Source organism: Peromyscus leucopus, chromosome 11 (genome assembly GCF_004664715.2).
Source record: "Peromyscus leucopus breed LL Stock chromosome 11, UCI_PerLeu_2.1, whole genome shotgun sequence".
In the NCBI taxonomy this organism is placed as follows: Eukaryota; Metazoa; Chordata; class Mammalia; order Rodentia; family Cricetidae; genus Peromyscus; species Peromyscus leucopus.
The window spans coordinates 56830927-56839636 of record NC_051072.1 but is presented as its reverse complement, the minus strand read 5'-3'; the positions used below and the strand labels follow the sequence as shown (position 1 = coordinate 56839636).

General features: G+C 43.9%; 1 protein-coding gene across 5 annotated transcripts in view; it reads right to left on the bottom strand.

The window, feature by feature from the left end:
- Nucleotides 1–2812: 2812 nt before the first annotated feature.
- Nucleotides 2813–8710, bottom strand: part of Rasgrf2 (Ras protein specific guanine nucleotide releasing factor 2) — a 236113-nt gene continuing 230215 nt past the window's right edge. For all 5 annotated transcript variants that reach the window (XM_028891013.2, XM_028891014.2, XM_028891017.2 and 2 more), the window contains exons 26-27: nt 8104–8172; nt 2813–6997 (exon numbers count right to left, since the gene is read on the bottom strand). In XM_028891013.2, coding sequence (XP_028746846.1) covers nt 6905–6997; nt 8104–8172 — 162 coding nt within the window. In that variant the 3' untranslated portion in view covers nt 2813–6904. The remainder of the gene's footprint in view (nt 6998–8103; nt 8173–8710) is intronic.

Below are 8710 nucleotides of genomic sequence, written 5' to 3'. Positions count from 1 at the left end.
GGCTCAGAGAGTTGCTGGACAGGAAATGCTGGTTCCCTGTGTGGGTCAGCGTCCTTCTTGGCCAAAGTTTCCTTGAACTTGACCCACAGCAAAAGTACTTTTGTTTTTAGCCTTTCCATGAGATGATGCATGAGACGAGGATTGGAGCATAGGACCGGGGTCTCCTGGGGACTGGGAAGAGCCTTGATTTGAGTGTGACTCACACATCCAGGCTCCTCCGATGTATGCTGAGGGGTCAAGCATTTTATCGTGTGTGGCTTAGAGCCTGGTTAACTTGTATACTCCTGGCGCTAAGACATGACTTACACAGAACCACAGTTTTTACAAAGTGATTCTCTTTTAACTTGTGATGTACTCAGATCTACTTTCTTTTTTCTTTTCTTTCTTTCTTTCTTTTTTTTTTTTTTTTTTTTTTTTTTTTTTTTTTTTTTTTTTGAGACAGGGTTTCTCTGTGTAGCTTTGCGCCTTTCCTGGATCTCACTCTGTAGACCAGGCTGGCCTCGAACTCACAGAGATCCACCTGCCTCTGCCTCCCAAGTGCTGGGATTAAAGGAGTGCGCCACCACCGCCCAGCCTCTGGTTTTTTTTTTTTTTTCAGACCTATTTTCTAGACCTTTCTGTTGTTTCAGTAAAGTAATCTGATGGGTGCCAATCACAGAACTTGATGATCCTTCAGAATCTTAGTCCCAACTGGAACACTCTGTCATCTTGGGTCACAGTTCCTGGGCCCCAGTGGCCTCCTCTGGCACCACGGACATCAAGCTGTGGGGCATGGGGCCGAAGGGTGCGGCTCTGTGCTGGGATGGAGCAGAGGGGAAGTGGAGGCTTCTTCTCACACTAGCTCTGTGCACACATATTTGTTCAAAGTCAGTTCCAGTGACCTGACACAGTCTTGCTCCCAGATCCAGAAAACTGCAAGGCTTTGGGGAGGATGGCAGGGTAGATTTTTAAAGAATGTCAGTTACACACACACACACACACACACACACACACACACTCCTTTTATTTCCCCTGCATTTTTGGATAATCAAATCAACATTTATGGCTCCCTCTACCTCCCTTCACCCTCACAGCTTATATTTTACAGATTACGTTTATATGAGTTGAGTTGGCTCAGAAGTTGGTTGGCTTGAGAAAATAATGTTTATTCCTTTTTTTGTTTTGTTTTGTTTTGTTTTGTTTTTGGTTTTTTGAGACAGGGTTTCTCTGTGTAGCTCTTTTGGAGCCTATCCTAGAACTCACTCTGTAGCCCAGGCTGGCCTCGAACTCAGAGATCCACCTGCCTCTGCCTCCTGAGTGCTAGGATTAAAAGCCTATGCCACCAGTGCCCCGTATGCGCCTATTCCTTTCTAACCTTGTGATTAAGAGGCTGTGACAGGGACACGGAATCTCCACAAGTGACTCCCAGCAGTAGGACGCGTGTCTGAAAGTCCATCTCACACGATTCCCGTCACATCCCTTCTGTCCCTTCCTCATCAATGCCAGTCCCCAAGCTCACGTCAGTGTGGCCATGGGGCTGGCTTTTGCCACAGGGAAAAGAACGTAAGGGAGTGTGTGACTGCTCTTGTCACTTGCTTTAAAGTGACACAGAAATCTGCTGTGGACTTTCTTCCTTAGCTATCCCTAAATCTACCTGGCATGTCATAGAGCAGGTCCCAGGTGGGGGCCACGCAGGGAGGAACCGCCTTACGAGGTGGCCAAGCAGGAAGGCGTTTGTGCCCTATGTCTGTGTGTCCCTCCAGCCTGCGTGGTTCCCATCACAACTGGAGAAGGAAGCTAAGGGGAGGCCTCTCTTTGCAGTTTACCTTGTGCTCTGGATCCTGACTCAACTCCAGATGTCGGGACAATTTCTTCTAAGTCTTTTCATATCTATCTATCTATCTATCTATCATCTATCTATCTATCTATCTATCTATCTATCTATCTATCTATCTATCTATATCTATACATCTATATCTATCTATCTATCTATCTATCTATCTATCTATCTCTATCTATATATCTATATCTATCTATCTATCTATCATCTATCTATCTATCTATCTATCTATATCTATACATCTATATCTATCTATCTATCTATCTATCTATCTATCTATCTCTCTCTATCTATATCTATATATCTATATCTATCTATCTATCTATCTATCTATCTATCTATCTATCTATCTATCTATATCAGCCCATGTATGCACTATAGTCATTCTGGGATTGGACACCAGCCTCCATTTTTAAGAAAATGCAACTTGAGAGGGCTCAGAAGCTCCTGAAGTTCAGAGCTAGTGGTGACTGGGTGAGGATCCACCCCTGTGTGACATGAGCTGCTTAGACAGGGCAGGTTCTCCATGCCTAGAAGTAGCCAGGCATGGGCCTTAGATGTCACTGGAACACACTTAAGAACTAGAAACGGAGTGGGTTTGATGATGATCCTTGACATCTTTTTGGAGGACCTCCAATTCTCTGCTTAGTAATGTGGTCTGCAAATTAAATTCTTCTAAGTGAGCCAGATGGTGGTTGGCACACGCCTTTAATCCCAGCATTCAGGAGGCAGAGCCTGGCAGATCTCTGTGAGTTTGAGGCCAGCCTGGTCTACAGAGCAAGATCCAGGACAGGCACCAAAACTACACAGAGAAACCCTGTCTCAAAAAACAAACAAACAAACAAAACCCCAAAAGCCACCACAACAAAACATTCTAAGTGTTCTTTGTATGTGAACTGTAGAAGTAAAAGAACATCTAAAGGGGCCAATTGAGGTGAAGGACAGTGTCAAAATGGGAAAGGAGATAAATGAAGAAATCATGAGACTTTTGAGTACTGAAGAAAGGCGAAGTTTAATTTGCATGTCGGCATAACCTACGCCTCACTTGGCAAGTGCCAGGCCACAGCACAAATCCCTCATTAGAGTTACAAATGACAGCAGATGTACAAAGTAACCAGACACCATGTGTTTCTCTGACTAACACATGTGTTTGTACACACAAACACGCACATACATACAAATAATAAGTACATTTAATTCCTCTGTAAAAGAGAGCTCAGAATGGTACTCAGTTACCTCACAATTGTACAGCACTTTAAAGTTTACATTCTGACCCCTTTGGTCCTCAGGACAGCCCAGTGAGGTAGACAGCACAGGAATTATGATTAATCCCATTTTATAGATGAGGAAACTGAGACGCAGAGGTGTAAACACTGGCCTAAGTTTCTTCAGCTGGACGATGCAGAGCTAGGCTGAGACTCAGGTCTGGTCCAGTACACTTTCAGAACCAGCTTTCTGGTGAAGACTGAAATGGGTTGTGGAAAGACAGTGTTCGACATTGTGAAGGAGGGGGATTAGTTGAGCAGATCCGATCAAGAATGGTCAACCCTAATCTTAACATCGAGCCCCGAGGCAGCTGAGATGGAAACAGCTAGGTCACTCGTGTGTCTGTCCCTATAACAAAAGGTCCCTGTCTACTGCTCTGACCTGGTGTAAGCTAACAGCGGCCTCTGCAAGGATGCTGGTTACAGACCACCCGACCACAGACATATTCCAAGAATCACGTAGTTATGTCTTTAAACAGATCATTAAACTTACAATCTTATTTCTCACAGAAATGAAAATGAGTTCCATTCATTAATTTCTTCCAGCTGTGGACATCAGCCTGGCTAAAAATAGGACATTATCTTTTATGCCACATCTCAACAGTAGTAAAAATGATAAATTTTGCAAGTTGAGATTTAAAAGAAACATATTTAAAATAAGAGATCTTTTCATGGGGGAATAACATTAACAACTGAAAAGAAAAGCTGAGTAAAATTCTTTTTTTTTTTTTCTTCCGAGACAGGGTTTCTCTGTGTAGCTTTGCGCCTTTCCTGGATCTAGTGTGAAAACTGAGCATTTTAGGAGTGACCCCTTTATTGCGTTCCTCTTCAGGCCAGATGCAGTCACTGGTGGCCTACAGTCTTGTCTCCCCTAACATGAGAGAAGAGGGCAAGCCCATGGTCACATCAAATGGTTTACAGTGGCTTTTCTCTTTCATGAGTTTCATTTGTTTACATGTGGGACTTTGAGATGCACCAATAAACACACAATAAAGGAGGCTGTTAGAGCCACTCTGAAAGATTGCCACAGCACTTTAAAATCCCTCTTTAAACTCCTCAGGGGAACTGCAGAAGAAAAGCAACAGCATTATACTTCATGCTGAACCTGTCACATGCACTGGCTTCAGTAAGAAATTTGTTTCTGTAGTAAGAGTGGGTGTCTTAGTTAGGTATACCCCGAAGCCCTCAAAGTAATTCCACCCACAGGACAAAATGTCGTGCTCATTTGAAAGCATGAAATCGGGTTGATTTCCTGTTACCTTTGCAGTACACATGTTCACTACTTGACCTTTTGAAGGTGGCCTCCCATGTGCTCTTAGGAACATCTCATAGAGCATTGGCAGACACAGAGTGCATATGTTGTACCCCACAAATACATATAAAGCTTCAAAGGACCGGGACTTCAACAATCAGAAGAGGAGTCACAGATTGCTCTGGTGAATTTTCAACAGGACCAAGCTGAGGTGTTTTGTTTTTAAATGTGCATCCCTGCCTTGGCTGACCCATAAACGACCGACCGAGTCTCTTTACCTCTAACAAGCCAGACAATCCGAGCAAAGCAATGGCAGTTCCCACAAATGACCAGTGGGGGCGCTTTGAACTGTCTACTGGAAACAAGCTCAAAAGCGTCATCACTTGCTGAGGAAAAGCTGCATTTCAACAGGAGAGGGGCATTAGAAATTCCTCTTATTTTAATAAGAATGACTGCAGTGGCCTCTGCAATATAACATCGGAGAGGCAGGAGCCCCAAACTCCCAAGGAAAGTGCACACAGAGCCATCCTCTGAAGGGCGGGGATGGGGTGCTGTGGGGGAGGGGGTGTGGGTACTCCTTCCCCGGTAGTGATTGGCGGGAAACTAGTATGCTGTGGCCCTCTCAGGAATGCTGACCTTTACTTTTCCTCTGTAAGATCTTGTGGTGTTTGGTTGTTAGTGACAAATTATTTAAACGTTCGGCTTCTGAACGCCAAGAAGTAAGTCACAAAGTGTGCACAGTTAGGATCCGACGGCTCATGCTTTCGTCATGCGTCATTATGCATCAACCTCTTATGTGAAACTGAAGAGAACAAATAAGTAACTCAGAAAATAAATATAAAAAAAAAAAAGGAAAAAGCATCCCTAAGTGGCCCTTGGGAGGCTTAGTGCTACACTGTCGGCTAAAATGGAACAGTGAAAAGATTTTTGGAGTGGGATTCATATAATATAAATATTTTCTTTTTACTTAGCTTATATTTCTCTATGCAGTTATGTACAGGGATGACCCTTACTGTGCAGAAAATGTACCTTCTCTAGTTCTATGGCACATTACCAATGCTAGCTCTTCCGCTGGGCCCCTGGAACTGGTGAGTGGAATGCATCAGCTAGCTGTTAGCTCTATCACATAATTAAAATGCAAAGGAAGAGGGGCAATGGCCAGGCAGATCAATCTTCGTGGTCAGCTTCAAAAAGCATCATGCCGCTAAGAGAAAATGCCAGGTATGCCAGGCCCAAGATACAATAATCCGTCACTGTCATCTCCTCCTCCCTTTAAAGCAGTGGTCTCCCTGAGAATAGGAGAGGGAATCAAGGGGAGCCCTGTTCCTTGAACAACTGACCATTGTGGGGAGCACGAGGTCACTTCTCCAGGCTTGGGGTGCAGGCAAACCCCTACATTTGGTTTTCTGCTCTAAGAGCAGTGGAGTGATCGGCCATCTCCCATGCACTTGGAATAGTCTTACTCAGAACGGATCTTCAAACCCTTTTTAAACAAAGATGGCTGGGAGAGGAGAAGGACTGTCTACCAATAGCAAATGGAAGCGTGGGCTTTCAAAAGAAGAACCCCACAAGACGTTTGTTTTTAAAGTACAGCTGATGTTCAAAATGAAACCCAAATAAGTTTGTATACATCAGAAAAGGTTTCTAGATTAATATATGAAAAAGAAAACAAGTGCAATCAGGTACAGAGATGGTTTTTAGGCCTCCATTTTTGCTTAGGGAAAGTCATTACTCTCCATAGCACTTGGTGGCCTTCTTATCACATTCCACAGTTTTGTCGGTTAACTGACATGGACATGTACTTTACTGCAGCCTCCACAGCTGTCTCTCTAAGGGGGCCGCTCCTTGGGACCAATCTCTCAGTGAAGTCCCGACTCAAGCCTGTGGGATGCTGCTTACTTGGAATTAAGGAAACGCTACCAACAAATCCACTTGTTTTTTGTTTTGTTTTGTTTTGTTTTTTTAATCTTTTAATTCCTGTTCCATTGCCTAAAGGCTGCAAGGCTATTTTCAGAGCACGCCACTCCTCCCATGCATGGAGAATGCACAGAGAACCATGCACATGCTGCATACTGAAACTGCTTATGTGTCGGGCCTAGAAAGGAAGCGTCAGCCTGGCTGTGACGCTTGGCAGAAAGGAAGTGTAATAGAAGCAATTAAGTCGTAGAAGACTGGTGGAGGTGTGCCCAGGCTAGTAGAATGCCATAAAACATTATAGGTCTTCTCTGTGGGACCTTGTCCCCAAGTTCTAGCACAACATGGGACAGGGGACGTTTACCTTCCTTCCACTTCATTATGATGGTTACCAGCATCTCCTACATTATATCCCTTATACAAATTGTACCATCGGCTTCCCTAAGCTTCAAGTTTTACACCTTCCCACCCAGGGCTGGAGCATCTGTCCTTGACCCATGCAGCTGGGTTTCACTCTGGCTGGAGACAGAATTGCAGTCTGGTTCCATCTTTAGTGGTGAAGGGAGGCAGGCGTGGTCCCTCTGGGTCCCCGCTGCGCCCTGTGTGACACACTTTACACGAAATTCCCACATTCTCAGGGACAAGGCCAGATCTTCAAGCAGGGAGTCGAGGTTCAATTTTGAGCGACAGCTCATAGAGTGTGTCTTCATCTATGATGAGGGCTTTGTCAAGCAGGTATTGTATGACCTGAAGAGAGAGAGAGAGAGAGAGAGAGAGAGATCAATTGATGCTTCTCTCAGAAGATCAACTGTACATTTTCTGAATGAATCTGACACAACTAAACATCTTTCCTGAGACATTTGGAAGTTTTGTAAAACAAAAACAAATGAATATATTATTGTTGTAAAAGTAGTCCTGTCCAACCTCTAGTTCCAGTCTGCACTCTGTTGTCATTTGGTGTACGTGATCTCAGATGTGTTACTGTGTATTTATATGCATTACGCATACTCGTAGTATTAAATTTAACCTTATAGTGATAAACAGAATCATATCTCCCATTGAGGTTACTTTTCTCTTTGTAACACAGGCACATGAAGCCCTCGCTGCTTACAGCCTTGAGCATGTAGCCAATCAGTGGCTTTAATAATTGCCATACATGTGGAGTTGCAGTCAGTATTTTATAACCCATGGTGAGGGTGAAATCCTTGCCGGCTTGTTTCCTGGTGTTCACGTGTGCACGCTCTGATGGACAGATACCAGGAATAAGGAAAGGAAACGGCACTAGAAATGAAGGTATAAGGGTGTGAGGTATTTCCAGGAAATATTTCCTTCTTATTGAAGTATAATAATACTTTTTGATAACTCATGTGAGTATAGTTCTGACAAATACATACACTCACTGCTCTAGGCTAATTTCTGTTGCTATCATAAACACTATGACCAAAAGCAACTTTGGGAGGAAAGGATTTATTTCACCTTACACTTTATAGTCCATCATCGAAAGGGGCCAAGGTAGGAACTCAAGGAAGAAACTGAAGCAACCTACTTTTTCTTTAAAAAAAAGAAAGTCTGTCCAATTGTAGAATGTATTTTGTGATCTCGATGTTGGAATGGGATCAAAGTACTGGAAATAGAAGGTAGAGGGTCAGATCCCAGGAAATATGCTCAACAATGAATAAAACTTGATGAATTATCTTTTCAAGCTTCCCTTTTCTCGGTTAGACTTGCTGATCATTTCTAGTCCAGGTCCTTACCATAAGTCAGCCTTTGGTGTTATTGCTCAGCTGTGTGGTGTTATAGAACACTAACTTCTACATCCGTCCTTGTAAGTTCTTACTAGCACACAGTGTTACCTTTGGCTGCTGGTCTATGCGGTAAGCAGTCTGCTGGAACTGACGTATCTCTCGAATAATGTGTGATATCTAACAGGAAAAAACAAGAGCAATTCAGAAACATCCCTCTGCATCACAGTGCATTCTCCCAGGGTGACATCCCTGAGTCCTGTCCTCCATGGGGTAGGAGGAGCCTTGCCTGATCACTTCTTATACCTTCAAGGAGCCAAGGGTAAAGCCAACAAGAAGGCCCTGAACTCATAATCACTGGGTCAGCTGACTCTGGGTGGCCTCAGGGTGGCCACAGGCTGGCGGCAGGGAGAAGCTCTGGGTGCTGCTTCTTGTGGGTTTCTAGCCTCTAACTTGGTGTTCAGAATATGGCTGTCTAGCAAGGAGACTCATGCATCTGCCTACTGGTCAGTTTTAGAAAATCATCTTTGGAGTTATATTCCCCACAGCCTGGACCCAGACTTTAAGAAGTCACTACCAAAAATCTCTTCAACTGGACGACAGCAGGTGTCTTCACCCTCTTTTCCACCTCAAGACTTAGAAGCCGACACCACCCCTGTCACCTAGCCTCTTCTCACTAGGCTGTCAAGTCACCAACACAGGTCAGTCACAAAATGGC